Consider the following 24802-nt stretch of genomic DNA (forward strand, 5'->3'; position numbering starts at 1 on the left):
GGGCCCTTTATTGATAAAATAGAAAATCAATTATACAAAAAAAATACCTAGATCAAGCACCCAAAGGGGAAACCCTTGGAAAACGGACCTTACAATACATGGGTCCACATCCCCCGACGTCCCGGCCTTGCCCCCCCGGTTAATGTTTTATACCTAAGTTTCATAAAAATATTCGCTGACCCCCACCTCAAAACTGGTCCCGGGTGTTTGTAACCCTTTTGGCTTCTAAGAACAAGTGGGAAAATCGGGACACCCCCGTGTTTTTTGTTTGAGCTTGATGACGTTTTTAAACCATCTCCATCACCAACCAATTACCATAGTACAAGTAGGCTTTGGGCGGATAATCATATTAGTAGCAAATAGAAGAGAGAATGTAAGGTGGGGATATCATTATAATGTATTGTTGTGAGTAGATTAAAATTTACATTTGTTAATCTTCATATATGGCTCTCCATTTGTCACATCTTCATTGAGTGGAGATACCACATCATATTCTAAGTTGTATTTCTTGACCAACTCAATTTTCGTCCAACTCTAAAACAAAGAACTATTTCGGAGAAAAAAAATATTTGCAAATGTAGATTATTAATACCATTGATTCGCGGTGATCCATGCGGGGGGCGAAATAAATTATAGTAGGGGCAAAATTGAGAAATTGGAAAAAGATTTAAAAAAAAACTCGTTCCCTTTTTTTTTTTTTAAAAAAAACGTTTTGTCTTTGTATAATAAAATTTTGGAGAGGTTTAGTTTCCATCAAAATATTACTCTCTCACCTGAGGGCATTTCTTTTTGGTGTTTTGAAAAAATAATTATAAATAAAAAGTGGAGAAAAAGTAAAGTAAGAGAGAAAATATTATAATAAGATTCTTCTCTATATTATTTTTTCTTTCCTTTTTTTTTTCTATTTAACTTTTTAAAATTTTTTTTAAAAAACAAGTGTGCAAAATGAAACAAAGAATTTTCAAAAAAAAAGTTCAATACGTATATAAAATGTTATATATGCAAGTAATTTACAAATCTACTTTATAAAAGTTGATTTTTCAAATTGTATTTATTTTTTCATTTTTAGAACCCTTCATCTTAATCAACCCCCCAGAACATTTTGCTTTCCCCTTGCAAATTTAAATTTCATCCCCCCTTTTCATTAAACTCCAACAAAATATTTTTAAATATATACAAAATAGAGGGGGTTTATGTCTTCAAATCGATCTTACATATATATACAAAATACCCCAAAGATGCCCAAAAGGGAAGTATTAGGTGAAAGTTGGCGACATGTTACATAACTTGCCCATTTAAAAATTAAATACAAAAGAGGGTAAAAAACCAATTTGGGGTCTTCACATCGTGTTTGGGAGTGACGAGGGCGACATCCCTTCAAAGCCCCCCACATCCAAAAGGCACGTTCCACCAAATTGAAATGTCTCCCGGTCATCAATGTAGGCATTCTGCATACCCGATATACTCTCACACCCCAAAAAATGAACCACGGTGGTTGAAATTTGCGGGGCATTTGAGATAATACCTTCTAGCATTCATTGCGGTTTTTCCACACGCTTCCTCTTCCCCCTCTGCATCCACACTTGGGAATGCCTCGGGGTTTCCAATTTTGGCATTTGCGAGATAAAGGCAACAAGCTTGGATTTCGTGACCAAACAAATGCATAACGGGAAAAAAGGAAAAAGCATCACATCAAATGTCCCGGGGATTTAGTAGTACATAAATCCCACAAATTCATAACAAGCATTAATAAATTACTAATTTCATTCTATCTTATTCCACATGTTATGGCCATGGTATCACGCGGCGGGCCACTCTTTCGAAGGTTCCACAACATCAATGTATTGGGTGCGACATAATTATCATCAGGATGTTTGTAGGCATCTCGCGAGGGGGTCTTTGGGATCGAAACCTCTCACGCCGAATGAAATTTGTGAAGGGAAAAAAGCCATGATCAATTAATCTGGGTTTGTATTGGGTAAAATGATGCACTTGAAAATCCCCCAACGTCTTAAGCACCGCAAGGCTCGTTGATAACATTCCTTGCCTTCGTGACGCATGTTAAAAGGGTTTTTTGGGATCTTGTGGAGTTTGATCTCCAACCCCCATTCCTTGATGATGCGACGCCGAAGGGTTAAAACCGTTGCGTTAGCATATGCGTTGTCGCTAAATAATAGCAACCGGAGAAAAAAACACCTGAAGAAACCCCAAAGGATATATAATTGATTGATGTATTGCAAACAGATATATTTAAATAAAGGATACGGCTTTATTATATTGACCTTAAACTCAAGCTATCTTGACCCGCTCCCTTTGCCCCGAAATCCCCCGGACCCCCCCCATCCGGGTAGGATATACACGAACTGCATGTCTCGGCGTATACGCTAGCCCTTAGTGGAAAAGACCCTTTTGCGTGGAACCTGGTTTATCGTGTTGTTGACCAAGCGTTGATGGTGTTCCATCAAAACCTAGGCAACCCGGAAAAAATATAATGCATCAAACACAATGGTACACAAGTAACAACAATATCATAATGAGATGAGTTCACACACTGAACTAACCTCGAACCATTTCCATCTATGGTCATTGCAGTCCTCCGGTACCGGGGTAGGCTTAGAAAACAATATGTCATGAAGGCTAAGCACGACTCCTAAAACTTTATTAACGTAATAGGATACCGTGGATCCAGATCGCGTAAAACTAAAACGAACAATCCGATTTTTTGTGTGATGCGCCAGAACACCAACAAATATCGCAACCTGTTCTTCGATCCCTAGGCATTTACCAATTTGTAAACCCCCCAGACCTGCCAGAATACGACACAACTTTCCAAATGTGTTGCGGTCCATTTGTAGGTTATCTATGCAATCTACATCCGTTAGATGAATGAGTCTGTACTCCTTCTAGGGAAGGTCGTACGCCACTAACAAAATTCCATAGCTATCTTATAAATAAGTTTAAACAAATGAACTTGCAATTTCGTAGGATTATGGCTCCCACTAGGGTGGGTCGCGATAATATTAGAAACATGCTTCTAGTTTAAACAATTTACTATTAAGAAGTCTAATCTAATGAACTTGCTATTTCGTAGGATTATTGTTCCCACTAAGGTGGGTCGCGATAATATTAGAAACTACTTCAAATATAGACCAATTTATGGAGACCATATACAACGCACTGTTGTAATTATCGCTTAGTCATTTTAAACATGGTTTTTGCATAATTATCAATTAAGCGGATAAGGCAGATAATCCACTTAAAGCAGATTAACACCAAATAAATAGATAAATCCATTTAATCCATGGTAATTAATCACACTTGATAATTATTTAAATTATTTAATAAATCTAGGGAGATTTAATAAAATAATTAATTCCTTATCTTATTCCAAAATAAAAATTTCGGATTAGATAAATTTATCTTGGATAAAGGTTATCCAAATTAATTTAGGATTTACCTAGATAGAATTTAATCTATCTAAATCCACTTAGGATTATTCTAGATTTTATAAAAATAAAATCAAATCCTAAAATTCAAGATAAAACTGATCTTGGATTATCATTATCTAAATCATACTAGGATATTTAAGGATAGAAACAAATTTATCCAAATCCATAAGATGAAGATAAAATCCAATCATTCTAAGATTAAACAAATCTTAGAATATTTAGAATAAGAAACTAGGATATATCAACTCTATTTGGATTTATACTAGATAAAACTAATATTATCAAAATCCAATTAGATAAGGATTATCTTGTATTATCTTTATCCAAATTTATCTAGGATATTTTCTAAATAGAATAAATCTATTTATATCCATAAAATTAGGATAAACTAGAATTAATATTAATTAATTCAGATAGGATTTAACTAGATAGAACTAAATCTATCTTAAACCCAAAAGATAATAACATTACTGGATTAATAATTATCTCAATCTACTAAGATATATTTTAAATTGATTTAAATCTATTAATATCTATAAGATAGAGATAAATTTAATTATCTAAATCTACTAGGATATTTTCTAAATAGAATTAATTCTATAAAGAGTAGTGATTTAGAGACATAATGTCTTCAAGCCATAATACCCTTATGTATTTTTTCTATACATATAATTTACATTGTGACTAATTTACCCTAACATTATAGTATTAAATAGATATATACCTAATTAAGGAAAATTTAACCAAATTAGTTATTCTTATCTAAATGCATATATGTTAATTGGAGATAAACTTAATCATGCACTAGAGTAATGAATTTAAAAAATTTTCAATCAAAATCATTCTTGTCGTTTAAATTTTTAAAACAATTAATTAAAAAGTCAGTAATTTAAATTATCAGTATTAATTAACACACTACATAACTAAATTATTATATTTAATTGTAAAATAATTTGATAACTTAAATAGCATTATATGATTTTTCAAATAGATTTTTATTTAATCATTCTATAATTTAATTTTTAGCCTTTTCTTTATCCATTGTGCTATTCTTTCTTAACTTATTTTTTTCGTTAAATTTTCTGAAACATTTTATCAATGTAGTAACAATGAAATAATTCATTTAATAGTATATGAAAAAATATGTAAAATATTAAACATTTATCTTATTCAGATTGGTTTATATAATAAAATAATATACTATTTTTTCATTATCTTTTCAATTTTTTTGTTATTTTTCTTTGCTTTAATTAAATTTAATATATTTTATTTAATTAAGCTAGGGCGTCTAATATTTTTATATAACTATCTAGTTTTAAAATATTAAATATATTAATTAAGAAAATACAATTAATTTTTATTCAGATTCGAATGTATCGTTTTAAATATTAAAAATCATTTGATGCACTATGAGTTAGAATCATTTGATTTTTCAAGAGATTCAGAATACTTATAGAAGTGCAACATAGAAAGACTAGCAAGTCTCAATGGTTTACATCATAAGGAGACGAGCAAAGGGTTATGATCAGTAGTGGGAGTCTAATCTCCATTAACGAATCCAAGCATTCATCTAATGAATGTGATAGTTATGTAAGAAGGAATCAAAGTCTTTCTAAGACAAGTTTGATTAAGAGATGAGTTGTACTCATTAAAATCTTATCATTGATGGGATAAACATTAAAGAAACTACCAACATCAGTACCTTCTACAAAACACGAGTTGTGGACTAGAGCGTCTCTAGTCTAGCACATCTCAAGGTGTAATGTTGTTCCAACACATGTTGGAAAAGTGTCCAAGAAATTGGAGTTGAGTACTGAGGCATGTTTTAAGGTTTTTCCCAAATGATGTAAGGTTATAAGTTCTGTAATCTTCAAAGATATAATTCTTGTATGAAGATCAAGAGATGAACTACAAGCCTAACAGCGTGATAACTCTCAAAATAAAGAGAGAGATATCGGATTTTCCACATTACCAAGAAGTCATACCATTAGAAACTTTTGCACTAATAAAATCAACTTCAGTACCTAAGATTGTAAGAACCATATCGTAGTGGGAGCGTTCCACTGGAACACAACAAGTTCATGGGTCTAAGAGTGTCGTAAGACTCAGTCTTAGATTAACTTGAACATAATCCCTTTAACTACAATGTAGTATTGGTTAATTTGGATAATCATCTTTGAAAAGGTGATAGATTCCATATTACAATCTAAGATAGACAACATGTTTTACAAGACTTGCAATACTACCTACAGGCTGTGTCAGTCAGTGGGAGCAAGTATCTTTGCAAGTGTAAATGTGGATCTCAAATGGCTAGACAATGACAATGGGTTATGCCCAAAGAGAATTATCTTCTCGCTATCGTTGTGCCAGGATTTATTCGATCATATTGTCTATTAGAACTAACATAAATTAGAATGTATGTATTATGATTGTCAAGACAGCCTTCTATAAATAGAAGTCTTGAGGAAATCATCTACTAGAACATTCTAATGGATATATAATTAAGGGCAAGAAACGCATGATTGGAAGCTTATAAAGACCTTCGTGGTCTTAGGAATATTGGCATTTTTACAAAACAAAAACAAATATTGGCATTTTTACAATCTCATTTTCCATTTTTCCAGTACACTACAATACGAATATTTGTATAGGATTTGGGAGGGAGATGAGTTCATCGCTGAAGCGAGCTGGGAGATAGGCCCTAATCAAGCCTGACTCCTCGCATCTTACGCACAAGGTTAGCTGTGGGAAGATCTAGCTGATTTCCTGAATCCGATTTGACAACATCCTTGAGCTGATCCCTTGGTGCTGAGAAGCATGTGTGAAACGGGGCAAGAACTTGTGGTGTTGGCATCGATAGAGCTGACAGCACGTTGCTCAAGTACTCGATATCCACTGCTAGCTGCTGAGCTCCTCGATCTGTTATCTTCTGGATCCCGCGCAGCTGCTCTATATAAAGAGCACTAGCTCCCTCACCAACCTACATGTTCACATGATCGGGTTCAACATTGGAGTATAAAGTAAATTAGTGAGCTTAGTTACCTTGAACATCCATTCAGTTGCGAAAAACTGTGCCTCCTCAGCATTGGAGTCACTGTTGGAAATTCCCTCGGCAAGGGGCTCTAGCTGTTGGGGCAGAGTAAGAAGGTATTCACCCACGTTGTTCACGTATGACTGAGGATAGGCGCTAAAGCTTGGAACAGGGTAAGCGCTTGCCTCTTCAACAGAAGACCATATCGGTAGATTAGACAAACCATTGAAGTGTTGTCTCACTTTTAGTATGAGTACATCGTATACTAGCTCATTAACTGCCTCTGAAAAGGCTGCTACTCTTTGAGAAGCCAGTGGAAGAGCGTGGAATCGGGGATCTTTTGACTGCAAGAACCAAGAGAAACTCGTTAAGACTCGTGAGCCCAGGATGTATCAGTCATTAAGTAATTAGATCAAATGATTTATGATCAGTTTCTGTTGGAAAATATAATATAGGGTGGCACCAAAAAGTTGTTTCCCTTGAATCTTACGAATAAGGGAATAATGTATGTACCTGCTCTAAGAGGCTAAATAGTTTTCGAGCTTTTTCAATAACATCAACAAGCCATAGAGCTGCAACATCCAAGGAAGCTTTTCCTGTATTCAAATATTATTCTAAACAATATCTTGAATTAATTTTAAAATAAGACCCTAACTAATTTCAAAATTTTCTCCAAATTAGTTCCTAGGATTAGGAATATCCTAACTAATTTGAAAATTTTGACACAGTCAAACGAGTGCGGAAGCGCCGCTGACGGGCTCCCACTCAGTCTGCCACCTGGGCTGCTTGGCAAACTGCCCAGCCTGACGTTGCTGCATCTGCTGTTCCGTAGTCTCCGACGCTGCTGCTGCGTCGTCGGCGATCGCCGGCGCTGCACTGCGGGATACCGACGCTGTTGTCTTTGCATCGTCGCACCCGCTGCTGCCCGATCGCCACTATTGCGCATCCAACAACGCCACCGCGCTGCTGCCCCGTGACTTCATATTCACGCCGCCAAAGATTGTTGTAACAAAGTAGCGTGAAAAACGGACACTCACCGCGAGCTCGAATTGATTCAGCACAATCAAGATTTTGCATTCATGTAATCAATGATTACATATTTTAATTTATTATTTCCCGTGTTTAAGATATAAGTATCCATTAATTAATTTAAGTTTGCTATTTGACTTTAATTAATTAATATCTTTTTCCAAGAGTTGTCTAGTTCAAAATCTTTATTTATTATTCTGGAATAAATTCCAACAGGCCGGGTTTCTGAATAATAAAACATTTTTCGAACACCTCTTGAAAATATTATCAAACTGGACTCACCCAGCACACGATTCATTGCAATAACAATACTAGCACCTCTAGACATTGATCACCACTACCCAAGATATCAGGATTCTTGGATTGCGAAAAATCCGCACCATTTGATAAATCAAAGTAGTGCATAATCAATATCGTATGCTCAATGTTATGTCAACAATGATTAAGAAATAACAATCACCGAGACTTCGTCTTTCGGTAAATAGCAAGAAAGACTTATCTCAACTGTTAGATCCTTCAATGTTATACCACACCAGTGTCGTTTATTTCCTAAGATAAGGAAATATGCGGACTGACACTGCAACCTTTCACGATAGGTGTCAAAGCCTATCTAGGTTGTGAAATTCTATTTCTCTTCTACAAAGAACCGACTGCGTCACCTTCTGTGAACGTCGTTCACGACCAGTCTACTATGTAGAAGAATTAGACTTATTTGCTTCTTATACATTTAAATGTTTGAGAAACATCTTATAAATGCACAAGCAAACATCAATGCGATAAAATTACTTCTTCTCGCTTTGGGTTAAAAGTGGATTGTAAAATTTATTGTATACAAGCAATTCTATCCGTGCAACATGCTCGAAATATGCTTTTCAGTATACCAATCCTAACACAGCCTACCTAGCAAACAATTTAAGGCATAACATTAACTACTCCGATTGACACAAAACGTCACACTAAGTAACTAGTACTTGAGAACATATTAGCAAACAATTCCAGGCATAAAATTAACTATTCCTATTACTCCTTATGCACTGGACTCATGTGTAATCATTCTAAATCAGTAAACAAAATACTCTGATTTTACGAATTCATACTTAAATGGCACCTTCAACTAACTCCGTATCTCTGATTATCAGTATGTTACTAGTTCCAAACTAATTATTATAAGCCTGCATTAACTCCGTAACCTTTTTCATTTGAGTGAAACAAATTTCGCATTCATCCGAATACATTTCATGTCTAATTCTGAATTTCAGGATGAGAAACATTATTTCCAGCGACATTGTTGTGATGCGAGACAGAAAGCAGAGCACCTTCTTGAGCGAGATGAGAATGGTGGCGACGGATGAGCGGAGGGAGAGCGCGTCGTCACGGAGGCGGATGACGTCGCGGGAGGCACGGGGGACGCGGAGGAGCGCGGCGGAGCTCTGTTCTTCGAGAGAGGCGGCGATCTCCTCTGACACCATCTCTCGAGATCGACGAGATGCTTCTCGACGGGATCCTGCGGGTGGCGCTGCTGTACGGCGCCGTTTATCCATTTCTTAGGATCGAATTTCTCCTCTGAGAAGGAGCTCAGATCCACCATCATCTTGCCGGTTTGCTGTTTTTCTCATACGGATTAAATCATCAAATCGTGGCTTCCAATCCGATTTCCCAAACCATTTCGTTGCTAAATCGCGTTTCCGACGTCTAAACCGCGATTCTATTTCAAAGAAATTTGCAGTATCGTATAGGGATAAAATGCAAACTTATATATTGTACAAACTCAAAACTACTCAACACAATTTCAACACAATATCAACACAGTGTAAAATTTTAAGATTTTAATGTCAACACAGTATCAACACAACATCAATCATTAACTACCGTTGAAATTCTGTTGACATTTTCCCGTTGATGTTTTTTTGCGATCGGTTGACATTTTTCAATAGTCCAGATCATAGTTTTGAGTTTGTACAATATTTAGAGTTTTCATTTAATCGCATCCCCGCCCATATAATTATTAGTACTACTTCCATGTTCCATCCCTCCCCCCCTATCCGTATAATTATTCGGAAAAGTTGTAGGTGATCCAAGTTGCTTCCAAAACACTAATAACTTTTGAAATGGTAAGGAGTTAATATACAATCAGTAACTAAGAGAGAAATTAAAAACTTCAAATATTATTAATAAAAAATAAATCACATCTAAAAAAATAGCATAATTTTAAGAGATACTAGTATATCAAAATAAAAGTAATTGCCTAATTGTTATTTGTGGATTCGTGGCGGTCGCTATAGGGTAATATACTATTTATTTTTTAGATTGTTCCATTAAAAATGAAATATTTCCTAAAATAGAAATAATATATTTACTCTTCTATTTTACTTTAATTTTTCTGGATTAACTCACAAAACAACACTACATAAAATCACATGCCGAAAATCAAATATTTCATATTTAATGGAACGAGTCATGTTCCAAAAATACAGTTACTTTGATTTATTTTTTTCAACTTATAGCAAAAAAAAGTGAAACATACACTTATTTGACCTGATCTCCGTCGTTCCTTGGATTATTTGAATGTCAGAAGTGAAGCAGCATATAAAGTTTTATAGGCAGTAGAATCCTTGATGCCTTACAACTTTGTTATTGGTTCTTTCTTGTAGGTAGCTCGTGGTGTTTGAAGTGTAGAAGATGTTATCCGATGCTACTCAAAATTCCCTTAATCAGGCGGATTTGGTGATATTTTCATACCGGTACTACTAGTGACTCTTTCACTAAGGGTTGATTCGTTTTAACAAACATCTTTAAAGCTCATTCGTATCTCTAATCTTGTAATACCTCGAGCCTATAGGGGCGAGGGCCCGTGATGCACAACAGGACCTGCAAGTAACTACCCGGCATCTCTCCTTTCCAGTCTCGTGTTATAATTCATCTGACATGCACAAAACAATTTCGTATTGGCAAACAAGAGAGTTAATCTTCTGTTACCAGTTACAGGCACTGTCCACGCATTCAGCTCAACAGGACAAGCAATTACAATCTCAACATTATTAATACAATTCCTCTAGGCATCCGGAATGTGTACATGTTCTCCCAGATGAGGACATCACTGTTCAATCATATCTTAAAGCTTATAATGCAAACTATATAAGCAGGAAAAGACAGAGAGGCCTCGACCATTAACCTCGAAAATCTTCAAGATTACATAAATCTCGTGATATTTACAACTAACTCCCAAACCCCAACTGCCGGCTATAAATTCCCCAGCTGTATCCAGAAGACAAAACAAGAAAGAAAGAAAGAAAGAAAAAAAAGAGAAGGGATTGTTCTAGTCTCATGATCTACTAGTATTCCTATTTTCCTAGGCACCCCTCCAAACTGAATTAAAGAGAAAGGGAGATTACAAGATGGTTTGGCTTGTGTTTCTCATCTATACTCATATAACTTCCCTTATTGTGTTGCTCAACTTGGATCATCAAAATTGAATATCTAATGTCAAAAATAATACCAATGACCATGGAATTTTGAGTGTTAATCCAAACCAGCTCATGCCCACGAACAAAAGGGCCATTTCCTCCGCAGCAATAAACTTATTCAAGTTGATGGGTTTCCATGATTGAGGCGCTGATCTACACCTGTGGAGCAAAGTAATTATTTCATGCAGTCACAAGACATCGCACCAAAATCAATTTTGACTCTTGAACAACATGCTTCAGTAATGAATGAAAGCAAATGGAAAATTAAGGGCCATACTAAATTGTCAAATTCAGAGAAGTGAATCAGCAGGAACGGTACATGTCATCAAAGGGTTGAAATGTTGCATGGAAAATGCCAAGAATCTATTTACAAATATAAAAATAAAAAAGAACTAGAACAAAGAAGAAGACTCACTCGTGAACACCCTCATTGAACAATTTCCATTAGGCAACTGCAGCGGTTTTCCCTGACTCAGAAACAGAATATCTTGGATTCTATCAGGCCAATCTGGGTTTAATCGTCTGGCAAAGTCTTCCACTTCCCTATCAATCAGACAAGTACAGTGACAGAACATTATAATCCTTTGAACAGGTCTACCAAAGAGAAAATTACACACCCAGTTAATGTAAAAATAGTTTTACATATATCCAATAATGAACGAACAGAACAAGGCAAGTTGATGAACATTGCAGCCAACATGATTCTAATTTAAAGGGATAAAACTGTATACTATTATAATGAGGCTAGTCAAATAGCATCACGCTCACCTATCAATTTCTTCTTTCAAAGCAGGATCAATGTCATCATCTAAATCGCAACAATCAAACTCATCTTCTACAGGTGCAATTCTGTCATCACCAATATCAAGCAGCTCTGTGGCATTACAAAGATTGTGCAGAAGACTGTCATGTAATGCTGGATTGCTACAGTACGAATCAACACCATCGGTTTCCTGCAGTAATAGATGATGTTAATTCAAACACCAAAGGCATTCAAGCATGCTCCGTAGCACAGGTGAATGAGAACATAGAATATTTATAATCATTAAATTCCCATATGAGATCAGTATTTTCATAAAGCCGAATAGTATATTACAGAAAACAGTTCTTTACCTTATTATTGTGGATACCGTTTCTTCCAGAAGTACCGGTACAGTTTGAAGGAGCAGTTTTGTGATTTTCTTTTCTTTTCCGATTCTTCTTTTTGTGTTTAGAAGATGTGCTCACCTTGGAATCTGCAAACTAACCATGTATCAAATGTTCCTCAAATGATAAAAGGAGGGGAGGTAGACAGAGGTCTAAAAAATAAATAAAAAAAAAAGTAAACTCCTTTGCTAAGTGTATTGAATTTGAGCCAAATAAGTTGGGTCATTATTATTTCTGTATCAATAACATTGATAGAATATATCACAGATAACTCATCATCAAGAGAGTTAGCATCAAGGAAAAACTTTTCAAAGCTTTTCTACACCTATAAACTTCTAAGCATCTATTTCAACATTCACTGAGACGAGCGGATGAGGAATAATGAAATATAACAAACAAAATACCTTCATTGGCTCCATTGATAAATGACATGAGATCATCCACCGAACGGTCATCCACTTGATCCTCTTCGACTTCAATATTCTATACAATCCATTGAAAGGTAAAGTCTGAGTCTTAACTGGGTCGTACCATGTAATATAGTGGACATTTCCAAGAAGTTCACTCAATATAGTACAGATAGCTATAATCCCAACTAGCACACACCGCAAACTTTTACAGTGAGTCATAACCATTTTCAAGCAGCTATTGTATTTAAACATTGGACACCACAAATCAGTACAGGAAACAATTTCCCGGATCACCTTTAGTCTCTCCCTTTCTTTTAATTCTTTCCTCTTTCTAGCATACAGTCGATTCAAAAGCCGAATCCTTGGATCATCCATGGTATTTTTAATGGGCTCCAACTTTTCTTCCTGTTTCAGCAACAAAAACACAGTTATATTAGGAATAAAAGAAGTAGGTTATGTAAAAGTTTCAAGAACTTTTGCAACAAAAGAAAACCTCTGTGAGATCATCAGGCAGATGAAATATCTCTCGTATTTCTTCCGGAGACTTTCCTTCAATCACCCGTGCAAGTGCACGACTAGTAAGATCAACAAGGGGCTTAAGTTGCAGGCTATCAGCAGCAGATGTCAATTCACAAAGTCTTTTGGTACCCAAGCGTACAAACTTTTCATCAAAGGACTTCCTCTCCTGCATAAATGTAGAAAGATTATATTATATATCATCCATCAAATTCCTCAGAGACTTGAATGCCTAAGCCTAACAGACTTTTTCCCCCAATATATAAGTCAATAGCATTAACAGAATTCAAACACCAGCAATCTTTAATAACCTTGTTAGAGCGCCCCAGTACTTGATGGAACCGGCAATAGTCAAGAATTAGGCTTAACATAGGAGGATTCACTCGTGGAGGAAGGGAGATTGGATGATTCTTGGAAGATCCCATGCCTGAATGTATTTCACGACATATGAATGGACAAAACATGGCAATTTCTTGCTCAACTTGCTGTATTGAATCATCAGCAGTTTGAAGCCATACATAAGCCTTCAGAATCTAACAATAAAAGCAGTACATCAATATAAAAACAAGCACTATTTGAAAAAAAATATAGAACATCAAATCCGTAAAATAGAGCATATAGATGCAAGGATCTCAGTTGTTAAGAAAAATAAAATACAAGACCAGCGCACACTGTTGAATAATAGTAGTAAATCACAAGTGTTATAATTTTGAACTTTCATGGTCTCATCTGAAAACAGACAGTGGATGATAAGAGTCGGGTATTCTGACTAAGTTTTTACTTTCCTATTAAAAAGCATGTTTGGGCAAATTAATTTTCTTAATTTTAGCCCAGAGGGATCCTTCACAAGCTCCAATGGTGGATCAGGTTATATTCCTCTTTCTATTAAGGTATAAAATGGAATGGGTGGAAACAGTTGGCTTCTAAAAGTCAAGGGGATACTTGCACATATAAACAGGCAAGACAGTGGGAACCATACATCACAATACAAGATAACGTCATGACGTCGAGGTCCAGAAGCAGTAACGCAGAGCATACCTCAGGCTTAATAATTTCACTATCAGCTTCTATCATTATATTGGAGTTTGAGACAAGCAGGGAGTCAGAGAAAGCAGTTTCGCAAGTATTATCTGCAACCAAGAATATAGTACAGAAATTGTGAAAATGTCCCAACAATCAACATAAAACAGACGGAACGACACAGTAACCCAGAACTCATATGACCACAATATCATGGAAAATATTTATAGATTGTAAGAAAACGAAAATAACATGCCTAACTTGAGCTTAGGTCTTTGGCTATTTATTAATATAACATTTTTTCCAATGAAGGTAAAAAAAGCCTGTCTAAGATAATGGATAAACACCCAAAATATATAAATCAAAACAAAATAAGAAGAAGTTCAGTGGTAACAATTTGTCTTATACTACAAGCATTATATAATCCTCTTTCTCAAAAATTAAAATTAAAATTAAAAAAAAAAAAAAAAAAAAAAAAAAAAAAAAAAAAAAAAAAACCCTCCTCTGCCGGAACTCATGTATTGATTGAACATATGCTCAATCTCTCTGGTCTCTTCCCAACAATCAGGACTTATAATCGACAGCACAAGCCACAAAGGACTTCTGCTATCAGCACATTGTCCAGAAGAAGTCAACTATTAACATTTTCTTCATTGTCTGGAATAATTAATTCACTCCTGTGCAATTATTTAAGGAAGGCTGAGTTGAAGAAAAGGTCAAATAATAGGAGTACTACGTATTTATTTATCATACGCCCTAAATAAACACCAAAAAGGGACAAGTCTATAAGTCCTCACTATCAGAATCATTCTAGCCCTTGGGAATTCGTATTCCAGCTTACAATCCTAAAAATGACGCCCCATGGTCCACAACAGGCCAAGCTTAGTGGAAATTATGTTCATATTCCCTAAATGCACTCTAAAAAACAAACAGTTTCCCAAAATTTCCCTGCAATATTTCTTAAGCTGACTAGAGTACATACTAAAGCATGAATTCTCAATAACCAGCAAGCTTCGGATTCGGACACACAGCAGTCACATACTATAAGAGTGTCAATTCAAATACTAATCATTCAACAGAAATGAAAAACAACCAAAACCGACCTAAAATCATGAAATAAAGATCCGGAAAGCCCTAATCCCCAATCACACTCAAAACCCGTCCACTCAACTCATGAATCAAAACAATTTCGTAGCAAAATCAACGCAGCGAGAAATTGAATGAACAAAAGAACTTGAAATCACATCACTAAACAGCAAATCAATTCAACACGACAAACGAACCCACTTAGGCCGTCAAGTATAATCGAGCTTAACAACAAATTAGAATAAGCAAGACACGAACTTTATCTTGCTGCACGAAGGGAGGAAGATTTTCGCACTTGCAATGAAGTATTCAGGCTGAATGGGGCTTTGAATATGGAAATGGCGGTTGCCGGAAAAGGGCTGTAAATTAGATGTGATGCAAGAGAGAAGGAGAATAGATATGGACGAAATAATGAATTAGAAAAAGATTAGGTTTTAAAATATGAACTGTCCCACATAGAAATGGACACGGGTCATGGATTCGCTTCATCTTGTGTGGTAACCGGTAACATAATTTAATTTAGAGTAAAGTCAATTTTGGTTCTAAACCTATGGCCGAAATACCAATTTGGTCTAAACTATTCACTTTTTGAAAAACAGGTCCTAAAAAATTAAATTCTTGTCATAGTGGTCCTTTGATTCCGTCAAAAACTGACGGTCAACTCTTGATTAGTGATATTTTGATTGTATTAGTGGATTTTAATTAGTACAAACCATCTCTTTTTCTCCTTCTCGTTCATCTCAAGAACCCTAATCTTCTCTGCAAGAACACGCTACCTCAACTCCCATAATTCTCTTCCAATTCACTATTGAAAATCCTATGAAGAAATCGCCCAGCAAAACCACCCTTCAAACCATTTTCTGACTCCCACGAGTCTCGATTGCTGAGTTAACAATCATTTTCTGACGATGGTAGAAGAAGCCCGGTCTGGAGGAGCCGCTCGACGGTGAGCTGCGAATCTTCATGGAAGCAGCAGCTCCACACCGGCTAATCGTCACGAAGAGAGAGCGAGCTTGGAAGTGGTATGCTGATTGCACAGGGGCATGACCGAGAGGGTGTAGTGGTGAGCAGGGAAACGAACGAGAAAGACAAGGGAAAGCCGTAACGGAAAGAGAGAAAGTAAGGGAGGCAGATCTGGAACAGTGTGAGGGCGACGGAAAGGCGTCATCACACGTTGGCTATGACGGAGGAAAAGAGCAGGCAGGGACTGACAGAGGCGGCCGCTGGAATTGAGACAGAAAATAGAGTGAATTGGTTGGGATTGAGGAGATAGAGAGGATAAGCGTGAGAAAGGGAACCGGCGGCGCCGCAACGGTAGCGGCGGAGGGGTTGAATTTCACCGGGGAGAGAATTTTATCGAAGGAGAAGGAGAAAGAGATAGGAGTCGTGAATTTAGAGTTTGTCTCTGACTTTTAGAGACGGAGTCGAAAAGAGAGAGGCTTAAGCACCATGCCCGCGAAGACAGCGGCGAGCGCTGGAAATCCGTTTCCGAAAGGGGCGTACCCTGGTTATGCCGGCGATTTGCTGGTGGAGACAGATTTTTTGACAAAGAATGTGAATAGTTTTTTAACTTTTTAAATTTTAAATTTTATTTTTTTACTTAATTATAGATTAATATTCTAATTAGGTCTAAATGTGGTTAATTAGTATTATCGTTAATTTTTTAACGGAATCGTTAAAAAAGGACTACTTTGGCAATATTTTTATTTGTTATGGACCTGTTTTTCAAAAAGTGAATGTTTTGGATTAAATTGATATTTCGGTCATATGTTTAGGACCATAATTGACCTCTACTCTTTAATTTAATGAAATGTTTGATTTGCACTCTTCAACTAGTACTACAATTGGGTATTCTTCAGTGTTGGTACGACAATAAAAATAGAAACTGCAAGAGAGATTGTGATATGCAAGAAAGTATGAGTACTATAAGCTAGAGATGCAAACAATGATTATTTTAAAAATTTATATACAAATATTATAACATATTTACTTCTTTAGCATTATCAAATTTCACAAAATAACTACTCCCTCTGTCCCATTAAATGTGAAACGTTTGTTTTTCCACACATGTTTTAGAAAAATAAAAATAAATAGCTAGAGTGGAAAAAAAATAAAGTAAAAAAGCGAATAATGTAAAGGGGACTCTCCTCTTACAAAGTAAAATGGTTCAATTTAATAGGGCAATTAGTAGTGTCAAATGATGATATGATGTCAAATGATGATATGAGAGTAATACATAAAAAGACTGACTATATAAGAAATATATCAAGGGAAGTCGAACATGCACAACAAATAGAGTGATTGAGGACAACACCAACTCAGCTAGATACTAGTAAGACATTAATATTTTATGATTGTTTTCTTCGATTGTTGGGGACTATGACCCTCCTTGGCCTCTACGTGGATTCGCCACTAAATAAATTATTATTTATTGTTCAATCTTGTGTTATCGCTATTTTTGTGTATTATTTATACTAGTATCATCCCCGTGCATTGCACGACTCATTGAAATTTCTTCACATAAAATAGGAAATGTCAATTTACTTAAATAAATGACATGATAAAGATAAAATTATACACAATTTATAAATCACAATTAAAATTTTATAGATTTTATAGATCACATTAATTAAAAAAAAAACAAAAGAGCTTCCCATATTGTCTGGTTGATTATTTTACAAAATGTTGAAAATAAAATATTGTATTTATATTTGAATTTTATAGAGTTTATAGATCACATTAATTAAAAACAAAAGAGCTTCCCATAATGTCTTGTTGATTATTTTAAAAAATGTTGAAAATAAAATATTGTATTTATATTTGAATTGGTCATCAATCTCATTAATTACTAATCAATTAACATTCAATAATTCTATTAATTGAGTATCGATTAACAATATTGTTAATCATCTATTACTAAAAAATAATGGATTAGGATGCAACCAAAAAAATGAAATTTTCAATAAAAAAATGGATTTCCAAAATCGCATATGTTCATGCATCTCTACCCACCGGATCTTCTTCGTTCATCATCTCCAACACTTTCATCGTTATGTGTCGACCCCATCTTTTCAATTAATAAAAACACAAACAAAAAATATTAGTAACAAAATATAATCGCACAAAAAGAGTGTGCAAAGTAAACAAATTGTTTTTTTTTCAGAAAATCCAATAATGCAATAGAAGGAAGTAAACAAATTGATTTTTCCAGAAAATCCAATGAAGCAATAAAATGTAGCAAGTACAAGCAAACAAAGACAAGAATATATTTATAGCCATGGATTTAAATTGTATCCATTTATTCTTTATTTGTAACGGCTTTAATGTTAAATAGTGCAACGAATAATAATTGTTAAGGAAAATAAAAAATAATTAGTAATTAAATAGAATTAATATCATTAAATCTTAAAATTTTATAACATTGATTCATGATTCATGATTCACTATTTAAGCATGCATGATGATCTATAATAAAATTTATTACTACATGTTTATTAGCAGTTTGGTAATTTGATTGGTCCAAAATGGAAGATAATCTAATTATTTTGCTACACTAATATGCGGTTACTATATTTTGTGGCCATGAAATCTATTCATACAATAAAAGAGAGAGATGCAAAATTAAGATGATTTAATAATTTCTTTACATAAAAAATTATGGTAATTTATAGAGCCCATTTCTCCACAAAATTTTTTTGGAAAAAATCGATTAAAAAATAATAATAAGTAAAAAAAAAAAAAAAATTTTATAGCTAAGACATAATAAAACAAAACTAAAAAAAAAATAAACTAAAATTAAATAAAGTTTAAATATGAATAACATAAGGGAAAAACCCTGAAAATCAATCTTCAAATGGATTTCAAAGTGCTATACTTTCTTTCCACAACCTCCGATTGTTTCTTTCACATCTTTTGCCTTTCACTCTCTCTCACTGGTAATCTCCACCGCCTCCTTGATTTGTCTTTATTGGTAGTTATGTAGAGGTGGTTTTTCCGAAAGAAGGTAAATTTCCCTTGGGTTTTTCAATTTTCTTCTTCTAATAATATCACAATATGAATAAAAGTAAATAAACGTCTGTCCCAAAATTTCCCTTTTAAAAAATGTTATTTCAAAGATTATTAATAAAACACAATTCTTCATAAACATGGCGTTACAAATTAATGTATAATTCAATTCTTAATAAGGCAACGGTAAAAAAACATAATTAAATATTCCATGGTTTAAATTATAAAAGGCCCTATATCATTCATATTTAAATTTTGGTTGTCCCTTTTTTAAAAGTATATATATTCAAATTTTAAACCCTAGAATTTATAAATTTTCCCAAATTTAAAGGCCAAAACTCACATTTTATTTTGTATAGATAGATAGATTGGATATTGAGCTTAGATGGTTTATTTGACGTAATAGGGGTGACATTGTTTTTTTATTTATAATAATCTTGGTATTAAAATTATGGAGTATATATAAAAAAAGGGGATGGATCCCTTTGTGTTAAAAAGCCCCGGAGGGTGGTTTAAAAGCACAACAATGACTATAAAATTAAAAAAATCTAATAAACTCAATTAATTATTTAATTCTTTAAGGGGCCCTTTTCGTATTGACCTTATGTAAATTAGATATAAAAAGTAATATTGCCTACTATATACATTCTCCTTTTTTTTTTTAATATATTTCTTTTTTTTGCATATTAAAATACTTTTAAATCGTAACTTCTGTAGTAAATATTTGTTTTTATATATAAATACAAAAAAAATTATGAAATTAAATATTTTATTTTTTTAAAAGTATATTATTTTTGTCCCGCCAAAAAATTAAATTTTTTCTTTTTTTTGTCCTATCCACAAGAATATGTATTTTTTAATTTTAGATTTTTTTTTTTTAATAAAAAAGAGACTCATTATTCACGTAATTCTATATTTTTTTTCTCTACCACTTTCTTACTTTTTCAATTGTTTTAAAATTTGTGCCGAACTAAATCGTATATTCTTTGGGGACGGGGGTATTATATTTGTAAATTGTAACTATGATGATAAATATTTGTATAACTCAATTTTATATATATATTATTCCCCTTTATATTGATTCACAAATTTTAAATTTTTTGGGGTTTCATTTTGATACTTTTTAAACCAAAGATTAATTGACACTAATTTATTTTGTCATCCAACCACAATTAATTATTTTCCCCCTTTTTTCTATTTTTGGTAATGGACTTCACATTCCATAACTTATCACATTCACATTTTATCGTAAAATTAATAATAAAAAAGAAGACTCACATTTTACTAATCTTTCCAATCCATTTTTCATTATTTTTTTTAAAAATTCGAAAATAAAAAAACTAAATTAATCATAGACACAGTAAGATATTTCATACCCTTTTAAAAAAAAAATGAAAACGCAAAAATTTATATGATAGTTACAATTTATAAGATTTTAATATACATATAATATTTGATTTTATAATATTTTATATTAAAATAAACAAAATATGCCCCCATAAAATAATATTTTACGTTACTATAATATAGCATGGATTGGTACATTGTATCTACTTTACATATATATTTTGATATGGGCCCCCCATAAATTAAAAAATTTAAATTTGAGTTTATTGACTTGCTCGTTTCATAATCATTGGGCTTTTGCAACACCCTCTAGGCTTAACACGGGAAAATTGAAAGTGAAACTATAAGTAATCGGGAATGATTACCATCTAGTTGTCAAAATATTCAATTAACGTGGATGATAAGATAAAAAGGGGAATTTTGGGGGAAAAGATTACCATCTAGTCTTTTTTTTTGTCCCCTTTCAAAGTTATTTAACTTTTTTCAAGGAATTTGTAGTTATCACTTTTTTTGACATCATAAAGACATCATTAAATATCTTATTTATTCTTTTTTCCCCCTTTTGGTAATAAATATCATTTCACTTTTTCTTTTTTAGTTTTCCCACATTCCATTTACTCATCATCCACCTACATTTTATTATAAAAATATATAAATGTAGGATTCACATTCCATTAATTTTTTTTTTTATTTTTTTTTATAAGGTAAAACAATTTTTTAAAATCTATCGATCAAAATTGGGGGAAATTTTTTGGCGCGGAGAAAGAATATGGGGTACGATTCTTTGCTTTTCGCTTTTAACTTGGTGTTTTATCGAATGCAATTTTTTTTGGTTGGGTTAACTTGTGCACTATTTAGGCCTCAATTTAATTTAATAATCATTATTCATATCATTGTTGGGCTTACACGAGGACGATGACGATGCTCACATACAAATATATATGTAATGCATCATGTCCCAATAGCCCATTTCATTTTATCTATTAAGTCAGCCATATGACCAAGTAATTAATAATAATGTATATTATGTTGCCAATAGCCTACAATTTCGTTATGTCCATCTCAATTAATTTATACTAATAAACTTTTTACTAGACACACATACAAAATATATTTCGATTTCAACATATTAAATTCGTAGCTTGCGACTTGTGATGTGGAACCGAATTTTTCTGATATCCACATTATCTATGATAGTCACCTTACCAACTGAAATTAGATTAAAGTAGGTGCAATATTAATGTTTATGAAACTACAATAAGCCTCTATTCAATTAATGCTATCTCAAACTTGGTTGGAGAATGGTTGGATATTAGTCATAACTCAACCTCATCTTTCACATGTAAAAAACATCCAAACTTCAAATACATATTTTGGGTACTTAATTAAACAGATAAACTGTCAACTTCATGTAGAAATACATTAGCAATTTATTTTTCTCTAGTAGATATTGTTAATTTGTCGTTAGTATAGAGTAACAGAACATTAACAACACAACGCTATTTATTTTTGAGAAAATATTTATAAATGCATCACTAAAAATACTCTATTACCATGTACACAAAAATTGTGCAAAAAAAAAATTCTTTGTGTGGTACATATGCATCTATATCCATTCATGCATTAAATTAGTAGGGGAGGTTCAATGGAGATGGATCAATCCATTTTATTCAATTTTATTTAGGTGACAATTGACACTGTCTAGTTATTGGAGATTTCACAAAAGGACTACTGTTTTAGGCCAATAATGTGACACCATAATTTAATTTTACTATTACGAGTGATTTATGTAACTAAATATCATAGCAATTGTATACTAGCCTACTAGTCATACCTAGAGCAAGGGATATAATTATATTCTCAAAATTTTAATAGCATTGTAAAATTGTTGATCATTTACTATTATCAATCAAATCCATCTTTGACTTTAATTCAAAAGTATAATATCTACAATCCATATATCATCAAATATTCATACTTCATAGTCTATTAATCCACTAATTCCTACAATAAAAAGTGGTTTGAAAGAGACGAGAGGGAATTAGACAAAGGGTGAGAGAGGAAAAGAAGGAAACCGTGGTAAAGAAAGTCATTGTTGGGCTATGTTGTTTGACGGTGGACAATCGACGACAATGTCACAACAAATGCTTTGACGCGATGTGTTATATAATTATTTGTTGCCCTTTCAAATAAAAATTCTGGATAATCACTATTGCATAATCATAAAATTTATTTAACTTAAATTTTAATTAAATTACAGACCGGTACCATTTTCACAATTGATTGTTTAAAAAAGTTTTGATACGTATTGAATGGATAAAGAGGGGTTGATGAAGTTAGGCTTTACTCTTTGGTGGGCACCTAAATGCGCGAATTAGCGCATGATTAATTGGCAAACACGTTAATAACCCCAAAATAGTTGAGCTGATCATGTAGGTTGAGTGCGGCAAGAGAAAGAAAATTTGTGATTTTTACCATTAAAATATATTTGAAAAATGTTTTTTCTATATTAAAAAATAGGTTTTCTTGTAGACCATGGATTTCTTGTATGACCCTCCCATTTTTTTTTGGTATCTTTAATTTTATGGGTTATGCAAAGGATATTATAAAATATGCTCTAAAAGGTCCTAATATACTGGACTAGGGATCACATACTGACATAATTGAAAGATGTGTGCTTGGTATGCAGCGGCAAAACTCCCCCAAGTGCTAGGTACCATTAACTTTTAATGTATGTACTAGAAATGAAATTTTTTTCATGTAACACAGAGAAAAAAATAATTGTTGACTTGCATTTTCATAAAATTTATTGCATTTTGTAGTTTCATCAATCACTACAAAATAAACCGTGTTTACCAATCTTCAACGAATTAGTAGTATGTGCTAGTGGGTGCCAACTACAAATTTAAGGTGAATTGTTAACCCAAAGAAATATATCTCGTTGATGACATCTATCTAACGTGGTGGTGTTTGTGAATTGATCATATGTCATAATTTTTATTTATACTATTATTTTCAAAATTTAATTATTTATAATTGGGGAACATTTTTGGTTCACAATTTTCAAAAAGATCTTTTTAGGCCCGAATTTTAAAATATCATTTTGGCCCGTAATCAAGTTAATATCTTTTTGGTTTTTTAATTTTTTCCCGGGGAAAAAATCCCCTTAAGGCCTTCAAATGACAATTTGGACAATTCTTTACTCATCTTCGTCAAAGACCTAGAGTTCAAAAATTTTTTTTTTTCAATTTAATTGGTTCTCAAATTGAATTTAAATAAAATTTAAAAATATGCCATAAAAAATATTGTTATTTTTTCAACTATTAGATGACTAATTATTTAATGATAGGAATGGGACTTGATATTTTATTTTATTTTTTCAATCAAAACCCGCATTTTAATAACTTCTATAGGGATGAGGAATTCTATTTAGTTTATTTGTTTTGAAATTGATAGCTATTAATTTGGATTGTCATTCGGAGATGAATTTTAAAATGGAGATCAATTAAAAAAATTTAAAATTAATTTAAATATAAAAATTTCCCTTAAAAATTGTTGGATTCATGTCCCCGACGAAGAGATTGGGGAAAAATTTTCCAATTGACCCGGGCTTTAAAGGGGATTTTCGTCCCAAAAATTAAAAACCTCAAAGATATTAACCCATAAATGACCAAATATATTTTCAAAAATTTCACCCAAAGATATTTTAAAAGTTTGGGACATAAAAAAAGCCTTTATAATTTTTTAAATTTCAAATTTAAATAAATATCGGGTTGAAAGATTTATAGAAAAAAAATTTTAAAAATTTTGGGATTAGGTATAGTAGATTGTTATGATAATTGTTGTTATGCTAAATTTTTGTCTTTGTTTATGATTGGTCTAAATAACTAATTATGTTTTAATTAAAAATGATCTTAGAGGAGGTGGAGGGGTAAGACATAAATGTGGTTGTAAAATATAAATTTTGGCCACCAAACATTGCAGCGCTTTCAAAAGTAATAATTAAGAGAGCTTTAGTCCCAAACAACGAATTGTACTTAATGTAGGGCTATTTCAAGCATATAATAACAACTTTTAAAAACTTTGTTGATCTAAATTTCAATATCTATTGCACAAAAAATATCAATAAACAAACTCAAAACATCTTCTATAGGGGGTGAAATTAATATCCTCCGTCCCATTTTTTAGCCCCCGATTATTTTTGGCCCCCCCCTTTTGGAGCCCCCCCAAAAATTTATAATTTTAAAATTTACATTCCACTCAACTTTTTTTTCACTCACATTTTATTATAAAATTAAT

The 24802-nt window shown here is 33.1% G+C and overlaps 1 protein-coding gene across 2 annotated transcripts; it reads right to left on the reverse strand.

The window, feature by feature from the left end:
• Nucleotides 1-10645: 10645 nt before the first annotated feature.
• On the reverse strand, nt 10646-15565 carry LOC125221894 (SKP1-like protein 21). 2 transcript variants are annotated; one of them, XM_048124212.1, is made up of 10 exons: nt 15410-15565; nt 14084-14175; nt 13357-13578; nt 13023-13214; nt 12824-12934; nt 12524-12602; nt 12087-12208; nt 11742-11926; nt 11389-11516; nt 10646-11132 (listed from the first exon to the last, which is right to left on the reverse strand). In XM_048124212.1, the coding sequence occupies exons 2-10, from the start codon at nt 14117-14119 to the stop codon at nt 11092-11094; spliced, it is 1116 nt and encodes a 371-aa protein (XP_047980169.1). In that variant the 5' UTR covers nt 14120-14175; nt 15410-15565; the 3' UTR covers nt 10646-11091. The 2 variants fall into 2 exon arrangements, with proteins under 2 accessions (XP_047980169.1, XP_047980170.1); XM_048124213.1 differs by lacking the exon at nt 14084-14175 and having other exon boundaries at nt 15410-15552.
• Nucleotides 15566-24802: the final 9237 nt, after the last annotated feature.

Source organism: Salvia hispanica, chromosome 4, assembly GCF_023119035.1.
Source record: "Salvia hispanica cultivar TCC Black 2014 chromosome 4, UniMelb_Shisp_WGS_1.0, whole genome shotgun sequence".
NCBI classification, from domain to species: domain Eukaryota; kingdom Viridiplantae; phylum Streptophyta; class Magnoliopsida; order Lamiales; family Lamiaceae; genus Salvia; species Salvia hispanica.